General features: G+C 47.3%; 1 protein-coding gene across 3 annotated transcripts; it reads right to left on the minus strand.

Annotated features, from left to right (window-relative positions):
* Positions 1–1,548: 1,548 nt before the first annotated feature.
* Positions 1,549–24,185, minus strand: per2 (period circadian clock 2). 3 transcript variants are annotated; one of them, XM_083690173.1, is made up of 23 exons: positions 24,042–24,185; positions 17,698–18,166; positions 14,759–14,851; positions 14,168–14,325; positions 13,929–14,044; positions 13,528–13,729; positions 13,238–13,289; positions 12,810–12,952; positions 12,584–12,662; positions 12,338–12,444; positions 12,064–12,217; positions 11,615–11,729; positions 11,297–11,446; positions 10,870–10,978; positions 10,453–10,633; positions 10,069–10,190; positions 8,955–9,155; positions 8,281–8,520; positions 7,109–8,052; positions 5,143–5,416; positions 4,657–4,900; positions 3,543–3,693; positions 1,549–3,115 (listed from the first exon to the last, which is right to left on the minus strand). In XM_083690173.1, exons 2-23 carry the CDS (start codon positions 18,153–18,155, stop codon positions 2,948–2,950), a joined length of 4,461 nt encoding a protein of 1,486 aa, XP_083546299.1. In that variant the 5' UTR covers positions 18,156–18,166; positions 24,042–24,185; the 3' UTR covers positions 1,549–2,947. The 3 variants fall into 3 exon arrangements, with proteins under 3 accessions (XP_083546299.1, XP_083546298.1, XP_083546300.1); XM_083690172.1 differs by having other exon boundaries at positions 13,929–14,325; XM_083690174.1 differs by lacking the exon at positions 8,955–9,155 and having other exon boundaries at positions 13,929–14,325.
* Between the last annotated feature and the right edge of the window lie 282 nt (positions 24,186–24,467).

Here is a 24,467-nt window from a genome sequence, read left to right on the forward strand (position 1 = left end):
ACAAAGTCATTATCGGGTCCTCTGCTCACAAACTTCAAAACATTAATGAACGATTAATCCAAAATTAGGCTAGTCCTATCTGCCAAAATTAGTCTATAATTAAAACACGTATATCCAGCCACTTAGGGAGTTGCAGTGAAATAGCAATAAAGGAAACCATTAAATGATACCAAGCCTGGTTACAGCTGTTGACATCAAAAAGGGCACTTAACATTGGATAGAGGATGGTCCTTTTTTTACACACTGTTTCCGCCATATGGTGTAACTACTGACAACTGACAGCCCCTGGCAGACGGTACCGGTGCCTCCGGTCTAAGAGAGACAGGTACCGAGACAGTTTCTACCTCCAGGCCATAACACTTTTGAACAACTAACCCTAACTGCTCATCTGCACCAACTCTCTGCACATCAACCATACACACACACATACACACACACACACACACACACACACAAACTCCAACAATCCTCTAACAGCCTCAAAGTCGGCAATTCGCTTAGAAACCGAACATCAGTAACCATGCATGACATCAAGAACAATTCCTGACATCCACAAAAGAGCAGAAAACAACAATATACAAACTAAGGCTGTATTGTATTGCTCACTTTATCTTACACGTATTGACTTATTTACACGTATGCCTATTACACATGTTGCCTATTGTGTTATTCTTGGTTTGTTATTGTTACCTCCTGATATTTGTACTGTTGAGAGTAAAGTAAGCATTTTGTGGTACAATTTACCAGCTGTATCCTGTGCATATGATCAATAAACTTGATAAAGAGTAGACTACAGATATTTGTATTCAACACAATTTATTTGCATCGTCCATATCCTGTTTTCAACAAGAAAAAGGAAAATCAACGAAAGCAAAACGTTTACAGTGAGTATCCAACAACACAATAATTACAGAAATACATAAGACACAAATATTACAAACTGTAGAGATATTATTTAGCCTACGCAAGTAGACTAGACAGTGTGTTTTAGTGTAAGTGCATGTTTTCTATATATTCTTCAATAGAATTGTATGCTTTACTTAAAAATATATAATAGAGAAATCTCGACAAATGCCTTTGACATCTGTGACAATTGCTTTGTGCCCGTTGATAACTCCTAAACCCATCTTCAAAAGCTTCTCTACACTACAGATAGAGTGCCTATAGACCTACAACAGTGTGGTCCTACGGACATTTCCAAGGCCAGCCAGCTTTATAGCTTATACTGGTTATGCTCTGAATTAATGTTAGCCAAAGCTGATCCTAGAACAGTGATATCCCCTCTAAGCTTGGCGATACCATGTTCAACCAGTCTGGCGATTATTGAGAGACAGTAAGCAACCCTCCAATTAAGGCTTACTTTTTAAGTCAGAAAACATGTATCATGTGTTTAAAATAACTCACAGACACATAATTATCTCATATATTGGTCCTGGAGGTTTCTTGTGCTGGTAATGTTTTCTTACATTCTACCCAGATGGGTACATTGTCAAAGCATAGAAACACAGATATACATCTGCTTATTCAGCAGTTATTATTCGCTTTATAAAAATAAATACATATCTTAACACCATTGTACATTCAAACAGTCACTTACAGGTTCTCAATCAATTTAGTTTCTGAACAAGAGCCAAAAAGAACTGTAACATTCTCTGACTCTAAAGGCTTTGTTCACAGTTTCCCAGACCGAAAGTCATTTGGAAAAACATCCACATCCACATCCACTCAAGGTTCACAACTACACACTTTAACTTCCCAATAGAAATAATTCCAGTAGTAATTGAATTCAGTGAAGAAAAACAACAATGAAAGTTCAGTATTATTTTCTGAAAAGAAGGCAAAATATGTTTTGAACACAAAAATCCAGCAAATTAGGCAATACAGGTGATGGTCTGGCCTGATTGGCTGAGTGGACAGTGGGTTTCCACTACACTGACTCAGTCACAGCCAATGAAACGGGATGAGAAAGACACAGTTAGGGAGACTTGTGTATCCAAGTCTCATAATTGACTGTTTACACTGCGGTTACAACAATCTTGATAGTAACAGTATTTTGTGTGTATGCATGAACTATGCATACACAGTTGTATGAACTATGCATTCCTCACACACACACACAACTACTTGCAAGCAATTGCCAGCCCCCAAAACCCCTGTCCGATCACTCCGCTCTTCCACCTTGGCTGGCCGCCTGGCACCGCCACCTCTACGTGGATGCAGCAGCCTTGCTACTCGGTCACGGCTTTTCACTGTCCTGGCGCCCCGCTGCTGTCTGCTGCTGTCCGCTGCTGTCAGGACTGCAGAGTCACTACCTATCTTCCGCCATAGATTGAAGACCCATCTCTTCAGGCTACATCTTCACTGTCCCTCCTAAAGACCTCTTCATCCCCACTACCCCCCTGTACAAGTTTATCTACTGTAAATCAAAATAAAATTAAAAAAAGTAATTCTTCCTTCTTCTAGCATTGTGACTGTCAATAGCCCCTGGTCCTAGCATAGATTACTTTTTCTTATGATGACTGAGACAAATGTATTTGTCGTAAGTCACTTTGGATAAAGGCGTCTGTTAAATGCCATAAATGTAAAAAATGTAAAATGTAAAATATTTAAAAAAAATATACATAATCTATTGACCAGATGAGCTGTCGGTTCTCTCAATCTGTAGAAGAGGCTACAATCAGTGTACAGGAGGTGTGGAAAGGCCGCAGTAGGCAGTGCTACTCTTGTCCTGGTCGAAGGCAGCTGTTTCTCAGGGGCTGACAGGGGGCTGGTCTTTGGCGGGCAGAGTCCTGCTCTGTGGCAGTTGTCTTTAAGGGCCACAGGGTGATGCCCCATAGGCAATGAATGCCTCTAGGGGCAGGGTGGATGCACGTCCCTAGTCAAGACGTTGGTGTGACTAGGGCTCAGATGAGAGACTGAAGTCCAAGAATGAGGAGGCTGGAGGTGGCTATGAACCACAGCCAGATGAGCTGTCCATGTTGGAGAGCTCCTCCTCACTGGGCTTCCTGGAGGAGTTGACCCCCCTCCCTGTTTCAGTCTCTGTCTCGCCCATGTCCAGATCAGGCTGCTCCTCTGTCGTCACGGCCTCAGAGACATCCTCACAGCACATGCAGGCCTAGACAAAACACACAGACATGTATTTATGTGAGTGACTTACTACGGTGGCTGTACTCGACAACATGAAGGTAATGATTAAATGATGCCCCCTGCTGGACAATACTGGTTCTTTAGAACTATTCTTTAGGTCTTGTGATAGAGAGAGAGACATGGAGAGAGAGAGAGAGTGGGAAACAAAGAGAGAGAGAAGAGAGAGACAGACAGACAGACAGACAGACAGACAGAGACGGACAGAGAGAGACAGAGAGACAGACAGACAGACAGACAGACAGACAGACAGACAGAGACGGACAGAGAGAGACAGACAGACAGACAGACAGAGACGGACAGAGAGACAGAGACAGAGAGACAGACAGACAGAGATGGACAGAGAGAGACAGAGAGACAGAGAGACAGAGACAGAGAGACAGACATCCATGGCTCACCTTGACGTCAATGGCCTTGGGCAGTATCCCCCTCCTCATCCAGGGGTGGACGGTCAGCAGCTCTCTCCTCTGGTCCTCGGTGTAGCGCGGTTGGCTCTTCTGCAACCCACGCAGCTTCTCTCTGTCCTCTCTCAACACCCTCTGGATGTCCCTGAAGAGACAGGGGACAGACACACACAGTCAGGATACCAGTCAACATATACACAGCTGGTAGAAACACAGCTAAACCCAGGGTAATGCCTTGGGAATTTTGGATATTTGGGGTTCAGAAATTGAGGGTAGTAGAAAAGTGGTCTGGTAACGGGATGACATGAATATGATGAGTGATATTTTGTTGAACTAGAAGATTAACTCGTTCGAGGATGGGCCTAATGAAAGGGATAGTTCACAAATGTTTAAAAATCACTTATTTGGTTCCTTACCCTGAAAGGAGTCAATGGACAAGGACAGACTTCAATCCACCTCTTGATTCTGTCTATTGGGACACTGTCACTAACCGCTAACTGTTAGCATTTTCAACCCAAAAACAATTAAAGTCAATGTACCCTAAATTAGCATTTTTTAAATGTCATGCCAGAATAATCTCAAAGTAATTCAAATCTGTGAGTCTTTTTAGAGAATTTGGGATGATTTGGGAATTAAATAAAAAATCTAATGTAGGGTAGAATGCCAATGAGATAAACAGAACCAAAGAGTGGATTCAAGTCTGTCCTTGTCCATAGTCTCCTTTAAGGCTAAGTGATTTTGTATTTTCTTTTTATGCAAAGGCCCCCATCTGGTGGACATAAAGGAGAACTGCAACCGTGGTGAGCTTGAGAGGGATTCAAATAAACCAAGTACTGGACTAACACTGTACAGGGGCAAGCCTGGGAAGGGAGTGGGTTGCTGGCTGGGATGTGCATTGCAATGCACTATGACAGTGGTTCCCAATCATTCTGAGTGCTGTCCTACGACCGATCAAGATCTAACCACAAAGCTGTTTGGGAAACACTGCCCTCGGACACACGCTCCGGGTCGATACGACGTTGAAACACATGCATGGCCAATACATTGCTTCCCTCTACGTGGGTGGCTAGTGTGGATATTCAAACATAGCCTGTCTCCTCCCACTCACCGCGAAGGCATCTGATAGGTCATCAGGGCCTTGTCGTCAGCGTTGGCCATGAGCAGCCAGAACTGGTCCTGAAGCACGCACTTGATGAACTGCTCGCTCTGCTCCACCTCCATGGGCCGTTCGGCGCCGCTGCTGCTGTTGATGGAGTGGTCTTTGACCTTCTGGCTGTTCTGGGACGAGTTCTGGGACGAGTCCACGCTGCCAAAGTAGTTGCTGCTGTTGTTGCTGGCATGGCTGCTGCTCCCTGGAAGGATGAACACACAACAGAGGTTACGATACCATACAACATTCTTCATGTACGATAGGTAGTCCTATATTGTACTTGGTCACGTCAGCATATCAGAAATATTGAATAATGTACATAATTCACAAGCACAATGTATGTGTGTGTGTGTGTGTGTGTGTGTGTGGGTGTGGGTGTGTGTGTGGGTGTGTGGGTGTGGGTGTGGGTGTGTGGGTGTGGTGTGGTGTGGTGTTTGTATGTACTTGTTTCACGGCCTGAAGCTCTGCCCGCTGAGGTCCCACTAGCGGATGATTTGCTTTTGGAGGTTCTACTGTTGGAGGTTCGGCTAGCTGAGGTTCTACTGTTGGAGGTTCTACTGTTGGAGGTTCCGCTGGCTGATGTTCCACAGCCTCGAGAGCCAGAGCCCATGGACCCCGAGGTGGCCGAGCCGCTAGAGTCCTCCTGGAGAAGGATGTCCAGCAGGTCGCTGGTCGAAGAGTTGCCGTCGCTGTGGTTACCCTCATCCCGCGAGCCCATCTGCAAAACAGAGGTGAAACGGAAGCGGTCAACAAACGGAATCGTTACTCTGGCGGTTTACCCCCTCATGGAACAGAATACCGTTGCATACGGTGATGCTGCAAGACTGTTGTGTTTTCATTGCTACCACAATAACAGATAGAGTCCTGTATATATAATAACAAAATATAATAACTATAATAACAATATAACAATATAATATAAAATCTATTGAGGAGCTGGATTTGTAGTTCATGAACCCTCACTGGTCCTGTCTGATGCATTTGAAAAATAAGGGTATATCTCTGTCCATCCCCACTGAAGAGAACGACAATGGCTAAAAATCAGTCACAGTCAGGAAAAGCATTCCACCATTCCATAATAATGGTGTACACACACACATCTAGTGTACTACACTTGGAATCCATGCAGTTACAGCTGCTATTGCATTAGTCTTCATGCATTGTAAACTCATTTGAGGGGGCAGGAGATGGGTGGGGGGGGGGGAAATCAGAGATGGGAGTGCAGAGCAGAAGAGCGGGCTTTAGATTGAGCAACCTTGACTTTTGTCCACCATTTCAACTGACTTGATACTAATGTGTGAGAACACACACTGTGTTTTCCGTCCTATGCTAGTACAATTTAGTGAAATGAACTTGGTCAGTTAAAGAGGTGGATTAAAAAGCCAACTCCAAGCAAAAGCTTCTACTTTTTTGGGAGGCAGGAGCATCTCTAAATTGACAGAAATCAAACCCATAAATAAAAGGAAAGGGATGACACATTTCTAATTGATATGGGGGGAGGGGGAGGAGAGGAGAGGAGAGGAGAGGGAGCGGGGGAGAGGAGAGGAGAGGAGAGGAGAGGAGAGGAGAGGAGAGGAGAGGGAGCGGGGGAGAGGAGAGGAGAGGGGAGGAGAGGGAGCGGGGGAGAGGAGAGGAGAGGAGAGGAGAGGAGAGGAGGGGGGGGTGGATGTTATCGCTTTTTCGATGTTGGCCTACCTCTTCGTTGCAACCCCTCAGCCTAGAGCACACGCTATCCCAAGACAAACGCTCACGGATACGTTGCGTGTCCTCGTAATACGAGGGTCCAGGAGGACCGAGGAGAATGAGTGAAGGCTGAAGGGTGTAAGGGACATATTATGGATTAACATCTGGTTAATCCCACTGAAAAATAATCTCTCTACTCCCGTTGGATTATCGGGCTTCCAACATGGCAGCCAAATCAACTCGAGTTTATTTTATAATGTTTTTGGGGGGTTTTTGTCAGAAGTTGGGAATTCTGAACACCAACTGAAGACAATAAAGTACTGGTGTGAACAGGTGGTGAGTTGCAGAACCAGTATCTACAGGTTCGGGTGAACATTCAGATCAACATTCTGACTGTGTCATAAACTGACGTTCTTTGGAGTTTAAAAGATAGTTTAACGATCATCACGGTCATATTTAAGGAACAGAAACTTTCGCTGGCTGGGGAACATGTATACACACTCCTCTGTGCTAACACAGACTCACAACATTGCTGTGATTTTGGGTAAACTCAGTGTTGCCACTTCAACAGAGCAACATTGTGAGAATTCTTTCAGTTAGTGGAGGTTGTCCTTAGATATTGGTAGGTACTACGAGCAGAGGTGGAGAGAGAGAGAGAGAGAGAGAGAGAGACAGACAGACAGAGAGAGAGACAGAAACAGAAAGAGACAGAAAGCTCCCACTGTACCTGTTGTAGCTGCTCCTCCATGGCTTGGACGACTGCATTTCCCCCTCTCTCCCCAGGGGTGGCGCTAGTCCCCAGACCTCCAGTGGAGGGCGCCATGCTGTCCCTGGTCTCCTCCAGCTGCAGCAGGTTGAGCTGCAGGGGAGAGCTGCAGCGCGACTGGAAAAGCGGCGGGGAGGACGCCTGGTCCCGGGCCCCCGTGGACTGAGGGGTGGAGCAGCGGGACTGGCCCTCCGTGGGCTTGGGGGTCTCCTGGGGCAGCGAGAAGGGGTACGGCTGGGCCGGGAAGCCCGCCGCCTGGGCGTTGAAGGGGTTCTGGGCTTGGAACTGGGCCTGGACGGCGAAGGAAGCCTGGGTCGGGAAGGCACACTGGGGAGGGTAGAGGCTCTGGGAAGGGAAGGCCGTCTGGACGGGGAAGGCCGGCGGCTGGCCGGGGAAGCCGCTGGTCTCCGCCCCATAGTATGCCTGCTGAGGCGGTGGGAGAGCCCCGTTGCCCATCTGCGGGAAGATGTAGTTGGGCAGTACCAACGCCACCATGGGGGTGACCATGGGCGCGGAGTAGGGCGGAGGCTGGAGGGTGGGCTGAGGCTGGCAGCGGGGGTCCTGGCTACACTGGCTGTTGCTGTAGCCCGGTAGTGACGAGGCGTCCGCCTGGGGGGTCATGGTGCCCGTGCCGGGGTAGACCTGGAGGGGGTAGGCTGGCACCACGGCAGGGTAGGCCAGGGGGAAGGCGGACTGGGAGGTTTCGGAGAGGGACCAGGAGGACTGGTTGAGGCCCTGGTTGATGGGGGGGGCGCGGAGCTGCTGATGCCTCTGTCTCTGACGGGACATGGTGCTGTCGGACGCCTCCCTCTGTTTCGCCCGCTTGGACTTGGTCTTTTTGTTGCGGCGGGCGGCAGGCTCGGCGGCGGCGCCAACCTGTTTGCACGGGCGCGCGGCGGGCACAGCTACAGGGGGGGGGGGGGGGGGAGGAGGATAGAAAGAGAGGCAAGTTAATTTGAAGTCGGTGTCTAGACAGGGAGAGGGGGAGGAAGGGGGGGGGGAAAGGGAGGTTCAATTTGTTGTGTTTGAATAGGAATTGGTGAGTGAGAGTGGGAAGTCATTGTGTGAAGACAGTGTGTGTGTGTGTGTGTGTGTGTGTAGGTCAGTAGTGAGTCTAGCCTCTCGTCCTGTACCATCAGTGGCGACCTGTCCCCTCTGGCGCTCCAGGTACTGAGAGCAGTCTGCCTTGAAGGCCTTGGCGCCCTGCACCTCTCGGAACCGACACAGGAAAACCTGCTCCTCATTCTGCGTGTGGGCCGCCAGAACCTGCTTGGTCAGGCCCAGTTTCTTATAGGGGACCGCATTCTGGGCTGGGCCAGGGGTCTGGCTCCCCTCCACAGCCTCCCCTGCTCCAGACACATCCTCGATGATCTCTGGAACGGCAAAAGAAAGGGAGTGACGTTAGGCGAAGCAGAACACGGGCACTTCAGTTCAACCCACCCCGGCCACACTGCTCAGTACCTACGGACCTGAGGAAAAAGGCAACCCCCGAACACCAACAACACCGAATATGGAGCGACACATGACGACACACACGCGCACACACACAGCGTCACGCTAGCTCTACTGTATTGTTGTACAACGCATGCGTCGGTACGTTCCAGAAACAAGCGCCTGAACACACACGACACCAAAACACTCGGCAGCCGTGTGCGGAGGACACATACACGACACAGCAATCCAGCTACACACACACACACACACACACACGGCCCCCCACACACACCAAGAACCCAACAACAACAACAACATCAACAACACAACACACAGAGGAGAAGAAAAGGAGGATATGTCCATGTGTGTGTACCTGACTCAGGCTGGGGTTTCTTGTCCCCTACATGCACGATGGTGCTGCTGTAGCTACACTGGCTTGTTATTGACACCACGCTCTCGGCTTTGCTGGGCACGGCGAGGGGCGCCAGGGTGCCCGCTGTGCCCGTTGTCTGCTTTTTGTCTGCGGCGTCCAGAGGGGAGGTCTGACCAGGCTGAGACTTTAACAACGCGGGTTCTGCCAGGAGGGATAGGGGGGGGGTGGGGGGAGGGGGGGGAGACTTGGAGAGTCAGATATATAATAGTCCCCAATAATGTAGTGAGAGACATAGAGAAGAGAGAGAGAGAGAGTTTGGGCATATCTCGAGCAGGGGGAGGCCGGTGGAGGTAGAAATCGGAGGACGGGCTCCTCATTCCTTTCCGTACATTACAATGAGCCCGTCCTCAGATTTCTACCTCCACCAGCCTCCCCCTGGTCAAATGGCATCCTATTTCATGTATAGTTCACTACTTCTGACCAGAGCCCTGGTCAAGTGTAGGGCGCTATATTCAGGAATAGGGTGTCATTGGAGAGTGAGAGAGTCATATTAAAAGTCCATTATATTATATATATAGTCCAAAGAGTGCAGAGATAGGTTCACTACATCTGGTAAGAATGAACTGGCTGAATGAACTGTTCAGATGAGCTTTGAGCATGACTGAAAGAAAGAGCTTCTTTTTTCTTTTCTTTTTTTTTTTTAACGTCAGAGAGACTTCAGAAGAGTCGTGAGATTATAGTCTGTATTATTAATCTACAGGGAAGTTCTCTGATCGGTCACTTTACAGCTGTATACTTTGTCTGTATATCTACTCATCAAACTGTGGACATGAGTGTTTTTGGGGAAAATCAGTATTTTCTTTAGATTTTTATTTTAAGTCATTTTTTTTTTTAGTTGACTTCTCGATTTCTGGGGTGATATTGGAAACTCTTATAACCCCCTTATAAAATATATATTTATAAATATTCATGTCAACAATCGATGGTAGTGAAGGAAAAAAGTCATGCACTTGCACATTCATAACAGCATCAAAAATACTATAGTCTTGAGGTGATATTGTTTATTATGATGGAAGATCAGACAGTATAGGTAAGGTTGCGGGGCTGAGCGTACCTTGAGAACCCCTCATGGTGGTGGCCGGTCCTTTCTGCTTCTCCTCGTCTGAGGAATTTGTGTTGGAAGAGGAATGGCATTTCCTTTTCATGGTGATGGGAACATTGCAGCTCTCCAGATATCTGTACACACACACACAGACACACAGAGATGAGTGGCTGTTTGCGACGTTTTTTTTCTTCTTCATATCTAGGTTTCATATCTATCTTAGTGGATCAGACATCAGACCTCAAACAATTACTCATTCTTGGTATAATAACAACACATTAAATTCTCCCCATTTCATTGTTGTGAAAGACACTGCATCCCCAAGCAATGCATCTAGTCAAGTCAACGAAAAGATGGATGCAGAAGTAGATCAACTAGAACAGATGGTTCGCTGACCTGATAACACTGTCCAGACAGCTGATCTGTTGGTAGGAGTAGACGGTCTGGTCGTTAAAGGCCAGCTCCTCCTGTCCCGAGACCCTGCTCTCCTCCAGGGTCGCCCCGCTCTCCCTCAAGCTCAGGGGGACGGCCAAGTCCTTGGGCCTCACCGCCACCGTTGAACTCTTCTGGAGGGACTCTGCTGGGGAGAGGGCTACGGTTAGCCTCGCGCGTTCACACTCATAACACATGCTAACAACAATTACAACCCAGATACACTCACACAACCTTTGAGTACAGGCTAAATGGTGCCCAACCCGGTTTTGAACCCCAGGTCTCTTGTGAACCGCAAAACTGCGAAACTGAGCTAAAGTCTCGGGGAGCAAAACGGCAAGTGGGTCCATTGTCAAGCGAGCTGACTAATAACATGCTTACTGCCAGGGCTCTTCTTGGTGTCGGGCTTGGCAGAGGAGGCCTGGTAGACCTGCTGTTCTTCTCTCTTCTGCAGATGGACGTCCTTACAGATCTCCTGGAACGTCCGCTGCTGTGGGAAGAGGGGGAGGAAGAGGAGAGGGGCGCCACGGTCAGTACCCGAACTGTCTCAGGATGAAATGGAGACGCGAGAGGGAAACAAGGTCAAGCGGATGAAATGGAGACTTTTGGAAGGATGACGGGAAACGCCTCCTACAGCAAAGGAAACGGGGGCCGTAGCGAAAGAGGTAGAGAGAGGGAGAGAGAGGGAAACAAAGAGAGAGAAAAGAGACAAAGAGAGAGAGAGACACACAAAAAGAGATAGAGATAAAGAGATGGAGAGAGACAGAAAGATAGAGATAGAGAGAGAGATAGAGAGAGGGGTACTTACAGGTTTGGCCTTGCTGCTCTCTCCCTCCTCGTTCGGGGGCGTTCTGCACCCGTTGCCGTTGGCGTTGCTCTCGCTGGATGATGTCACGGCCATCAGGTGATCGTTGCTGCCCAGGCTGCCATATCCACTGGAGCCGCTGTTGTGCACCGGCTGGTCAGACACAAACACACCTTTAGATACAGACACAGACACAGACACTCCCTCTCTTTCTTTCCCCTGTTACTATACTATATCCCCTTTTCTCCCTTTCTTCCCCTCATTCATTTCTTTCTCTCTCTCTGTCTCTCTCTTCCTCTCTCTCTCTGTCTCTCTCCTCACCTGTAGCAGCAGCCTGTGTATTTGTTCAGTGATCTCCTGGATGTCAGAGTCCATGGTCTTGCTCTCCACCAGAGCAGGGATGGGAGATGCAAACACATCCTCATTCACCGGACCCCTGGGGTAACAGACAACAACAACAGCACATTACCACCAGAGAACATTACCCACCAGAACGGAATCCTGCTAAAAGTGCAAACCCAACCCGCCTAGCGGAGCACGGAAGCTAAATCAATCGAAACGATTCACACCCTTCTCACCAAGTGCTTGAATGAAAACAATGACTAGTTTGACCCAGATTTGTAACTGACCCACAAAACCAGTTTTTAAATTGGGAATCCATCTGTGCGTAGGGGGTAATTTAAGACTCACTCGCACGCCCGCCCACCCGCCCCCCCCCCCCCTGTCCGCCCCCACCCCCTCCCTCCTCCCAAAGCCTGACAGACACTTACATGCGAACTTTGTGCCTGCCGATGACGAAGGAGACCTTGCGGCTCCATGGGTTGACAAAGCTGGACCAGCTGGTGTCTATGATGACGTACTCTCCGTTCCGAGCGCAGAAGCGGATGGAGGAGTGGTCAAACGGCTGACCCGCATACTGAAGGACTGGGAGTGAAAAATAGGACTTGAAATTAATATACATTTGAATTAAAAAAATAAAATAATAATAATGTTTTAGATATGTTGCTTCATTCAAAAAAGGGAGGGACTGTATGACCGACTCACTTTTCCTGTGAATGGCCAACATGATTGGTCGGTCATTGGGGTGCAGGTGCAAGAGGACTGATGTGCCAATCAGGTCCTGGGGGAGGTATCCAAGGAGCGGGACAGCCCTGACACACACACACACACACACAGACAAATAATTACTTTGTGAGTCAACATGGAGCAATATTAAAATCATAATCACAAACACATTACACCTCTGTTAAAAATGATGTTTTAAATAAAAATATTTGAACGGTGCCTCACCTCTCATCGACGTCTTGGATCACACAGCTTGGCGTGTGTGTGGTGGTAAAGATCCGCTTGTCAGTGGGGATTCTAGGAGCTGTGGGGACAGTAAAACAGTCTTGTTCATATTTCACACACACACACACAGAAATCAGCCATCAGATCAGTGGAATAACGCATGGATATAGAGTGGTCGAATAGAGCATCGGGTCATTCACGGGCAGGTTGAGTCTCAGGTCCTTACCGTCATAACCGGAGTGCACCCTCTCTGCCAGTAGGAGGCAGCAGAACTGGTCCTCGGCGTGCACTTTGTCCTGTACCTTCATCAGGTAGGGCGTCATACGGAAGGGATAATACTGTAGGTCCCCTTCCCGCTCTTTTCCTCCACTGGACAGGGTAGGGGAGAGAGGACAGTCAGGCTCTATTGGATAGTTAGTATTCAGGTTAGCCTCTAGGGGGCACAGTCGAGCTATTGTTTTTCTTTAGATGTGATAGTGCCGTGTGTCTGTGTGTGTCTGTGTTTGTGTGTGTGTCCGAGTAATGAGGAACAACTTCCTGTTTACGTTTACAGGAGAAACTGATTTAAAGTAACAAAATCACAGAGAGCAGATGGTGCAGTGCTAGCCAGACACACACACACACTCACTCACTCACACACACATATATACACACCTGATACGACAGAAGAATGACTTCTCCTGCATGCAGTCTGGCGGGGATGACTCTAAAAGGAGAAGAATAGAGGTGGGGAGGGGGATGTTTAAATTCAGAAGACAAAACGGAACCTGATCTAATTCATCCGCTCAATTCCAACCCTCTTCAGAAAGCTGGGCCCTCTCCTACAAGCTGCTTTCCTCCACTCAACAACAACAACATTCAGGAGCAAAGCATCCCAGTGAATAAAACAATAGCTAAGCTTACTGGTGTATTATGGGTAAACAGGAAGTGTGAGGTAAGGGTACCTGCTCCGGTGCACATGCTCCAGGAGGGCAGGCGGTAGGGCGTGGTGAAGCTGTAGAACACGCTCACGTCCTGGGGGATCAGGAACTCGGCGAACTTGGCGTTCTTGAACACGTCCCGCTTGCAGTTGAGGATGGAGGCGGCCTGGTCGGAGATGTAGACGATCTTCCCGGTGATGAGCGACACGGCCACCGCAAAGATGTCCTGTAGGGTTGTGACGTGTGGAAGGAGAGAGAGTCAAGACTGTGCCGTGTGTATTTGGTTACTGAGCCACAGGGGTGGGGGTGGGGGTAGGGGTGGGGGTGGTGCTTCGAGTGTTTTTTTTTATGTCGGTGTATTGGAAAGTGATGACCGTCACTGAAGGTGTGTTTTAGGGGGGGGGGGGGTCTCTCTGAACGCTTACGTTGTTTTTGAGGGTGTACTCGGAGGTGATGCTGTCGATGTCGTCGATGGTGTAGGAGGACACGTCCAGGCCCGACGGCTGACTGTCGTTGAACAGCTGGTAGTACTCCTCGTTGGCTGAAACACACACACACACACACTTTAGTTTTCTTGTCGCTGTTAGGGGGCATAATGTATCAAATAACAGACAGACAGACAGACAGACAGACAGACACACAGATCTTCGTTCTATTCCCTTACCTTCCACCTGTTTGACGCAGCGCAGAGCGTATTTGAGGGTGTTGAGGGTGGTGGATTTGTTGCCCTTGTTCTTTTTCTCCGCAGGCAGAAGTCTCTTCAGCTCCTTGAGAGTCTTGAGCAGCTCCTTCTGTGTCTTGGCTTTGGCTGACTCTTCACTACTGCAGGGGCGCATGTCAAACACACACACAGAGAGAGAGAGAGAGAGAGAGAGAGAGAGAGAGAGAGAGAGAGAGAGAGAGAGAGAAAACTGTGTCAGCCATGGCCACGGAAACCAGTAGAACATGAAGGTGCTTTCTCTGTAACGGATGTGCTTTTTGCAGGTATTGTTTTCTGCTGCCTATAGTTGAAAGACGTGTCGGGATCTGAGATGTGTGAGCAGCTGAGCTGGGCTGGACTTAAAGTCTGTAGGTGGTCAGTGGTGGAGGTACTAGGGTGGTCAGTGGTGGAGGTACTAGGGTGGTCAGTGGTGGAGGTACTAGGGTGGTCAGTGGTGGAGGTACTAGGGTGGTCAGTGGTGGAGGTACGAGGGTGGTCAGTGGAATGAGTCTGGGGGTCTGGGGATCTGTTGGTGAGGGTGGTGTGAATGCTAACCTGCAGCCACTGGTGGAGGGGTTGTCCTGCTCGGAGCTCAGCAGGCTGAAGGCATTGGAGCTGCTAGGAGGGGATGAGCTGTGGGAGTTAGAGCTGGGGGAGAGAGAGAGAGGAGAGAAGAGTTAGAGACTTTACAATGACATGCTAAAAGCAGAACACATACATCAAACAAAGACCAGCAGTCAAACGTAGAGAGGTGGAACACGTTGTTCTAGGTGCAAGACAAGTGGCCTTGCAGGCTGAGTTACTGAGGGGGGGCTGGTCTTGAAATAGACCTTGGAGCTCTTAGTTAAAACATCAACTATAATAGTTAATCTCATTCATTTCCTTGGCCTTTGTACCGTATAATCGCGTGGGTATGATTTGATGTCTATAAAAAAAGAAAAAAAGAACATTCATATCTATCATATCTCACAAAAATACACTCGTTGACATTAGCAAAAAAAAAAAGGTCAATGTCATTTCAAAGCGAAGACCTTGATTTGTTCATGAAGTTCATTTCTGCAGGTTGATTTCTTTGACTGGAGGACACATGAGGAGGGAGAAGTAGCTGTTCCTGATTATTAGGTTGAGGTAAACTACAAAGCCCACGGACATGGGAGCGCCTCTTCACAAATTGAATTTGTCTTCTTCTTTGTCATTTACTGTGGAGCTGAGCTTTCCTGCAGTGAGGTTACCTCTGCCTAGGGCTTCTGAGATACCCAATTTCAAGTCGAACCCTGTATGCTCTCCATCTCTCCCTCCTTCTTTCTTTCTTTCTTTCTTTTGTTCTCTCTAGTTTTTCATCGTACTGTTCGTCAATTTTGACAGCATGTGTTTTTGGCAGACGCTATTAACCAGGTCAAGGCATTCAAAGGGCTTGCCCAGTAAACTGGTCTCTGTGTGTGTTTGTGTGTTTGTGTGCGTGCGTGTGTGTGTGTGTGTGCGCGTGTATGTGCGCATGGAGCAGCAGGGGCACCACAGGGAGTGAGACAGTGACATGGGCAAGCTGAGTCACAGATCTAGGCCATGTCTTCTTCTCATCTCTGATAGAGGGACATGGGGGGTGGGGGGGGTGCAGGGGCCACCGTGATGTCAAGAGAGAGAGAGGGAGAGAGAAAGAAAGAAAGAGGGAAGAGAGAGAAGTGTGAGACCCATTTGATACAAGTCACAGAGAAATGAGAGAAAGTGGGCGGAGGACGAAGAGAGACAAAGGAACACAAACACTGCGTCGCCATGGGAACGGATAGCTGAAAACTTTCCCAACCGGCGTGGGACATAAGCCGACTCCCAAGGCTAACGTCATCACATGCTAGGCGTCCAGTGCCAACTTGTCCAGCTCCATAGGCAGGAATGCTCTTCTCTTCCCTGTCTAGACTCCAAGCAATTACTTCGAGCAACTAGGAATTATTCACCTCTGGTCCTGTAGGGATCCACAGAGCATGCAGACTTTTGTTTCAGCCCAGTGCCAACGCACGGGATCTATAAAACAAAAGCCTGTACTCTGTGGATCTGTAGGAAGGGGGATAAAACAGCTGTAAATGGTTGTGAACCTGGGCATGAAACGCTGCAGGAAGAGAATGAATCCATCTACCAGACCAGAATATCTCGGAACACTCCAAGCACATTTGGTTGGAGGTGTGTTCCCTGACAGAGAGAAAACAGCAACAGTCGCTATGAGCTTTAGAGTGCTGGTTGAGCGAGTGAGTCACGCATGGTTGGTGACCTACGTCATCAAGTGTGGCTGGGGAGACAACAGAGTTTTTTTTTGTTTTTGTTTTTTTAAAGAGAGGAAAAAAGACAATGATGGACACTCAACACTCATGAATGGAATATGAGTGGTTTGGTAATGTGCGTGGTAACAACAAAGTATAGACTAGTTCAGCTCAAGCTGGTGGGACGGGGGACAGAGGATTGATCTCTTTCATTCATCTAATCTAATCACATCTCATCTCATCTCACCTCATCTAATCTGACATTGCAACAACAAAAAAGCTCAGAGCTTCAAAAGCAAAGACCTTGATTTGTTCATGTAGTTCATTTCTGCAGGTTGATTTCTTTCTTTCTTTCTGACTGGCGGACAGAAGGGAGGGAGAAGTAGCTAGTTCCTGTTTATTAGGTTGAGGTAAACTACAATGGCAGCGTACATGGGAGCGCCTCTTCACAAATTCAATTTGTCTTCTCCTTTGTCATTTACTGTGGAGCTGAGCTGAACTATTCTTCTTCCCCATGGGAGCTCAACTCTCTCTCTCTCTCATTATCATTGTACTGTTTGTCAGTTCTCTTTGAAACAGCATGTATTTTTGGCGGACGTCATCAACCAGGTCAAAGCATTCAAAAGGAAAGCTTTGTGTTTGTGTGTGGGTGTGCCTGTGTGTGGGTGTGCCTGTGTGCGTGTGTCTATGTACTGTACAGTATGTACTACATGTATGTGTAGTGTGACTGTACACACACAATATGTGTGTCAAGGCCACAGGATTAGCCTCAAGACTTAGCATACTTAGCGCTAATACATCCGAAGGCTTTCTACAAATGCCCCGAGACACAGACCACTATGAATCAGTTGTAAACCACGGTGTGTATAAATAATAGGCTAAAGTAGCTTAGCATCCTTCAGAAATAGCCCTCCCCAATCAATTATAGAGATCTGATTATGTAGAACAGAGCTGTCTTTAGCATCCACGGTAGGGTTAGCATCAGAAGCCTGAACTGGCATTAGAGCAGGGGACTTAGAGGTTGATTAATACAATAGGCTAATATAGGCTAATTGAAAGCTTGATAGCACATAAGTAGTTGCGTTAGGGTTAGGGTTAGGTTTGGCGGACCAACGTTTGATACCCTTCCTCTTTCCGTTCCATGCATGACAATGAGCCCGTCCTACGATTTCTACCTCCACCAGCCTCCCCTGATCCTATCCCCTCCCCTCAAACACACATCAGCCATGCCCCCCTTTTACTGACCTCTTGTTGCTTGCGGACGACTCCAGGAGGGCGGAGTCCTTGCTGTTGCCGTTGGAGCTGCCCGTCGACTCGTTGCCGTGGCTGTCATTGCCGTGGCTCTCGTTGCCGTGCGACTCGGTCCCGCTGCCGCTGTTGCTCTTCATCTCGACGTCTTCCTCCTGGAGGGAGTGGGAGCGGGCACTCTTCCGCTCTCTGTGGGGCGAGGCGGGGCGGTCCTGACTGCTGCTGTCGCTGCCCTCAGACGGGAGGCCCAGATCGGGCCCTCCCTGGACGTAGCCACCCATACGGTGGAGTTGCGCCATGGAGCTGCACCCCGAGGCCCCCCTAGGCATGGAGCCGCACCCCGAGGCTCCCCTGGGCATGGAGCTGCACGAGGAGGCCCCCCTGCAAGCTGAAGCCCCATCCTGGTCCTCCATGGTGGAGTAGAGGTAGGGCTTGGAGTCTGAGTCCTCCGACATGATGAGTTTTTCTGTTGATAGAGAGAGCAGAAGAAATGCATGTCAATTACATATTACTGTTGAGACTTGAAACGACTTCTACCCATTTCATACAAAAACAAGAATGCTTTTCTCATGAAAATCTTTTAGCCAACCCTGAAATGGATTCAAGCAGATGAAAGAGTTGGAACAAGCCGTTCCAACAAGTCCCTACTTTGATCACCATCTATCGATATTTTTAGATGATAAGACAACAAAGACCTCCAAAAGGTGAGCTTTTATTGCCCTTCACACAACACAGGCAGAGTGTACCAGCCAGACATCAAAGACAAGCCTCCATAAATAGACACCTTGCCCTAATTCCGTTGTGTGTGATGTAGACCTCATACACCCAACCACAGGGAGGATCCCTCAAAGGGTGTCCGTCCACCAGCCTTCTTTGCTGGGATTGCCCCCTTGACCCTGCCCTTTCCACCCCCTCACTGGGGGGTTCCACTGCCATGGCTTCAACCATCACCAGTTTAGACGGGAACAGATCTGGCCTTTAAGCTCATTTGTCCATTTTTTTTTTTTATCAACATCTAAGGTTTAATTCTGAAATAAGATGTAAAGACAATGAAAATGAATGAGTCGTTCATTCAAGTAAAGTATAGGCCTAATCAGATTTTTTTTAATATCCCTTATCACATGGTTTATATGTCCTAAATCAGTCATTGTATTTCTTCTCTTTCTGCTTGATCTCCAATCTGAAATTAAATACCTTCTCAGCAGAGTGCTAGAGGTCTATGGGCTGACTGTTAAGGAGACAACAAGGGCACCATTCAGTAGCTAGCCAATCTTCTCTGATAAGTACCAGTACCTGGCATTGTCCCATGGCAACCTGACAATTGGCATGGCTGCCTTCCTTAACTACCCTGCAGTGGAAAAGTAGCTATTCTCTGCTCTGAGCCAGCTAACTAAATACCCCTCTTTACCACTTACCTTTGTTGTCCTTTTCTGTTGATTGTTCTTGTATATTTTCTAGAATGGTTCTTTTACCCCTGTGAAGTGTATTGAGACTTGGGAAATGCACTTTACCTAAATGATTTCATTTGATTTTGTGAAATAGAGACTGCCGGCTAAGCCTTACAATTTTGTCGGACTGTAATACAATAGCTATCACAGTCAGATACCAGAGACCAAGGTTCAGTCGGGCAGTAGGGGACATTGACACACTATCTAGAGGTTGGGCTTCTTGCCAGGTATATGAGGTGTTGAGTCATCTCAAATAACTTGACTGGCTATTCATTATGCAACGAAAGTGTTACGCCGCAGTCATGATCCAACTTCATCATCCGAGGGCCAACGTGAATTCTAGAGGCTCTCTCTCACTCCTGGCTGGCTATCATCTCACACTCTCTCCGCCTGCAGTAACATTCACACTGATTGGTGTGAAACACTGAGTCATCATACAAATCCAGTGTGACCAGGAGAATGTAGGACACCAGGAGCTGAAACTGTAGGTGGTATGTGTAACAGAGGTGGTTCGGTGAACTATACTCCAAGTGATTTGGAGTCATCTTTCATTAGCGTGGTGGGCTAATATAGTCTTGAGGTAATACACCTGAGGGTCAAACCGGTCAAGCAAGATGTGTATCACCGTCCACGTTGCCCTGCGCAGCACCTCGCGAAGAGCACCACACAGCTGCTCATGTAACACTGGACTTTTTGCCACCTCTGCAGTCTGAACGTACGTCACATATCGGACCATCAACGCCATAAAACTCTCATCTTATCAGAGTTTACAGTCTGATGTTATAAGATTAGAGTTTTATGGCATTTGATTGGCCAATAATACAGTATATCCTAGATTAAACCACCTGGTAGGTCAACTGGGCATAAGAAAGTAGCTGCTGTGACTAAACCTTTCTGAACAAAGTGATACTGAACTCCCCAACTTTTTCCCCATACACATTTTGGACATAAATCATTCTATTATTCTGCACTATTAAATTCTAGTCTAGTCAAATTGTAAGGCTTAGCCAGCTAGGACCATCCTTAGTCCGCCCAATTGACCATCTGGGTGTGGGACCAGGTGACAGTCGACAACACTATCATGTGGGGCCAAACCAGAAAGGAAAGAGGGAAATATGGGTTTCCTGTCTCCACTATGATGGCATAGTAGCCCATCATGGTGATAACGTTCCTCCCCTCAGGTCCTGGAAGTCAAGCAGGACATCGCTTTCCTTTTCTTGTTAACAAGGGTGAACTGTGGTATCAAGGCCATGACAATAAAACACGCAAGATGTGTTGGTAAGTGTGTACCCACTAGACAGGTACTGCGATACAAGGCTGGTTAACATGGTTAAAGTGGATATACTGCTGTATAGTAGAGCAGGTAATGCAATCTCTGGTCCTATTTCAGACAAGCGTCGGATGGCGTCACTCAGGTAAGTAACTCAGTTATTCATTTTCTTCTCCCAAACTTGAATCGGAAGTTCTCTTGTTTGTTCTCTCAGCACCAATCTTGTTATGATTGATGACCAATCGTACCAAAGACTCTTTGACTGTACTCCGACTGAGGAAAAGTGAAATGCACACAGCGGGCTTGACTGAGGTCAACGGATAGCTCTGCAGTTTCCATTGGCTGCAGGAGGACATTTTCGTCATTGAGTTAGCCTTGTGCTTATCTGATTGTAATAGGCCAATCCTGTGTGAACATTTGAGACAGCATTGGGCATATACATTTCACCGTTTTTTAACATTTCACCGGGTTGTTTTTACATTTGTGAGAGCATCATTCATGACATTAAGTGAAAGCATCACTGTGGCCAGGTGTTTCATAACGAATGAGTCATTTTCATAACAAATTAATCTTAAGCTTATTATTAGGATTATTATTCAACAGTCCATCCGCCTCCTCCTCCGGTGAACCATTGTCCTCCACGGTCCGTCAATCCTCCAGAACTGTCTTATACAACGCGAGAGGGATTCATATTGAATGTCGATGGAGGCAGGCTGCCCCTTTCACTTCCTAGGTGGCAATTTTATAACCAGTATCAAGTTGGAGGCATTTATATAATTTAGGCTGCAGTGGTGCTACAATGCTACACTAGGCGAACCAGCTAAATTTACATAAGGAATTACATAATATCAGGGGGTGGGCTGTCTGATATAAAACAGTGACAGGAATGGGCATAGGGAGAGAGTTGGCCAGAGGCTGGTTGGTGTTTTGTAATAAACATGTCAGTGTAATAGGACTCCTACTTCACCCACACCCACCCTTTTCCTTTCTTTACAGAAAGGTAAAAAGGCTCATAATTTGGGTGTGTTGTTATTGTATTGTTCCTATGTTACCCCTGCAGGGAAACTCAATTCCCCCCTGGAATAGTCATAAGAATTGATTGATTGAACTTCCAGCAGCTCCAAACCCAGAATCCAGCCCTCTGTCTTCCCATAGTCCCTCTTTGGCTAAGCTGAAGAGGCAGACAGGTGAACAACACGTTGATGTGTATCTTTTCTCATTAACCTTCAACCACTCAAACCCAAAGACATAAATCCTCGGGGAAAACAGATATGTCTAGAGTCCTTCTGCCTTGACCGATAGCAGAGAGGGATCCATTGGCCTTTTCCACAGGCACTGACCTATATCTCACCTATATGTTCAGCCTGCAGCCTGCAGCCCGAGAGGCCTTGGTGGAACAACAACAAGCTACAGCTGCTCTTCTGTGTTCCTACTTCCTGCAAAGTCAACCAATCAGAGCCCTGATAACGTGGCCACTTCCAGAAAGCAGAGAAGGGAAGGCCTGAGGAAAAGATGGAAGAGTCCAACTGGAGAAAGAGATAATAACTCCATCATCTTTTCCCATATGATAAAGGACCATCCGGGATTGCCTTCAACTCTCCATCTGAGGAGCAGCTATCATCATATCTATTCCTTAATGGAACGTCTATAAGGCCCATTGGAATAATGCAGAGATAAGCGCCCTTGTTCCAACACCTCTCCCACCGCTATTGTTATGAATGGAGGGATAGATAGAGGGCGGGATGGTGTGGTGTTCTATTTGTGGCTTACCGCCAACCGCCTCCACGCTGTTATTTAAAACATCAACATATCTCCGCTGAGTGATCTCCCTCGAGGCACTTCTCCTCTCTCTCTCGTGCGTCATCCGCCCTCTCTCTCTCCCTCCCTGTCCCATTCAGGCCCATACTGTACATTGCAGCACAGGGATGTTGCCCTGCCAACTCTAACCAACACAACCACAACAGAACTCTGACATGTTTCTGTGAGCATAATGAAGTATAGCCATGATAATCATCACAATCACAAGAGCAGGAGCAGGTAAGCCAGCCAGCGGAACCCAATATGGCCAATTATGGCCCATAAGTATCTCTCAAACAGTAAGTATCTCTCAAAGAGTAGAATGAGGTGTCCCACTCTCTGAATAAGAGGTCATATAAGGCCAAGGCTACTGTGTCATTTACAAGTGTAAACGCATTCAAGGCCGATGTGGCATTTGGAACAGCCCATTCAGGACTAGGTCAGATATAATACTGTAGCCTGACCACCCATGCACCAGTGACTCCCCTGGGCAGAACGGGCTAACCTACCTAGCGCTGTTGCCTAAAATGCATTCATTTCAACAGAGCATGGATACAGATTTCGAGACATCTGCCTACCCTTTAAGAAAAAGTTATGAGGGAAACACAATGCACAGTATGCACAAAGGTAGACTGGGCATGGTCTCTGTTTATGGTAACACACACCTTTCTCCTTTTCTTCCAGTTCTCAGGTCAACTAAACTCTATCGTTATTCCTATTGTTTTCATTGGGTCACAAGGTGTGCGTGAGATTCTGCGATGGGTATCATGTCACATGTGATGCATGCCAAAGACAGCGGATTCCTGTCTTTTCAAATATATAGTTTATCAGAATACAAATGTAGGCTTCAAATGGAAGTTCTCTTCTTACACTTGAGGAATTGTTTCAAGCACTTCATCTGCAGTTGACGAGCACAGCTTGAGTAATTAGGCTACATTATAGTTCAAAGTAATTACAAAGTAATGACAATGCATGACAAAAGAGCAAGTACTGAAAAACCTAATCATGCACAGATTGTCAAAGCCTTCATCGAATCAGCAATGCAGTGCCTCGAACACAGTATTTCTTTAACCAACCAGTCCAGTAGGTACTGTATTCGCACACGTCTCCTGAGGGGCGTAACAGCATTGCAATCCTAGAACTCCATCACCCGCGCAATAGCGCTCTCTTTACATAAGCCACAGCATGTTATGAAACGACAAACGAAGCAGTCACTACTCGCTACAATGTACAACTTGATATCGGATTCATCATTATTGGTAACTTTGTTGCAACGGTCACAACTAGGTATCACAACAATCATTTATAATGTTTTAACAGATCTCAGGGATTGTGTGAGAGAGAGAGATCTAGAGATTTTCAAAAGCACTTTCTCATATAATTCACAGCATAACATATAACAGAATAAGACGAGTAATACTGTTCATGCATTATTCAATATGAACATAGGCTGTGCTCTCGTAGACATGCACGCCTAACCCAAATCAGGCAACTGTCATGTGCATGTGGGCAGGGCTATGACTACAATTGTCTATTGACCGGCTTTGACCCACACACACTGACACAGTTATGCAACGCCACTTTAAAACTCATATTAAACTATCAAAAGCTCTGAAACAGTCACTCCAAACATACCAAGAAAGAGATCCGCATTAACCAGTCTCACAAGTCTGAAGATGCAGACATTTGCTTAACAGTAGCAAAAAACAAAGATCTCAAGTAAGAAGTCACAGTACACCGCATAGGATCTCAATGGGTTATACATCACATAATGCACCCTCTAACAACAAACGAACTGGAATAAAAACGATTCAATGTACACTAACCTGTCCGACAGAGTGCGATCGATCTTCGATTTATTTCGGTGAGTACAAATAATTTGTTGATAGGATTTATTTAAAAAAAAATCTGAATTCCGTCTGTGGGAAGGACGCGCTTCGGCTTGCGTTTGACACACTGCACTCCTACAAGCTTCCTCCTGGAATATGCCCTGGATCGCGGGCTCTCGCAATGACCTCATTTCGGGCTCCTCCCATAGCCCCCCCCCCCTCCTCCTCCCCTCCTCCCCCCCCTTCCTTTGTTGCACGCTCATTGGCTCAGATTATAGTTGTTTCCATAGAAATACGGAAATGGAAATGCCGCAAGGCGATTGGTCGACACGGCTGTCTGTCTCTTTATATAAGGATGTCGTCCGCCTCACGTGGAAACCCATGCCCACAGAAAGGCGTGCGAGCCGTGTGGTCAAATCACTA

Source organism: Argentina silus (assembly GCF_951799395.1).
Source record: "Argentina silus genome assembly, chromosome: 18".
NCBI classification, from domain to species: domain Eukaryota; kingdom Metazoa; phylum Chordata; class Actinopteri; order Argentiniformes; family Argentinidae; genus Argentina; species Argentina silus.

Coding starts and splice junctions, on each gene's coding strand:
- per2 (XM_083690172.1), bottom strand. CDS start 18,155: ATGTCGGAGGACTCAGACTCCAAGCCCTACCTCTACTCCACCATGGAG. Junction 8,053..8,280: donor GGGACAGGTCGCCACTGATG/GTACAGGACGAG, acceptor CCCCCCCTGTAG/CTGTGCCCGCCGCGCGCCCG. Junction 4,901..5,142: donor AGCTTCAGGCCGTGAAACAA/GTACATACAAAC, acceptor TCATCCTTCCAG/GGAGCAGCAGCCATGCCAGC.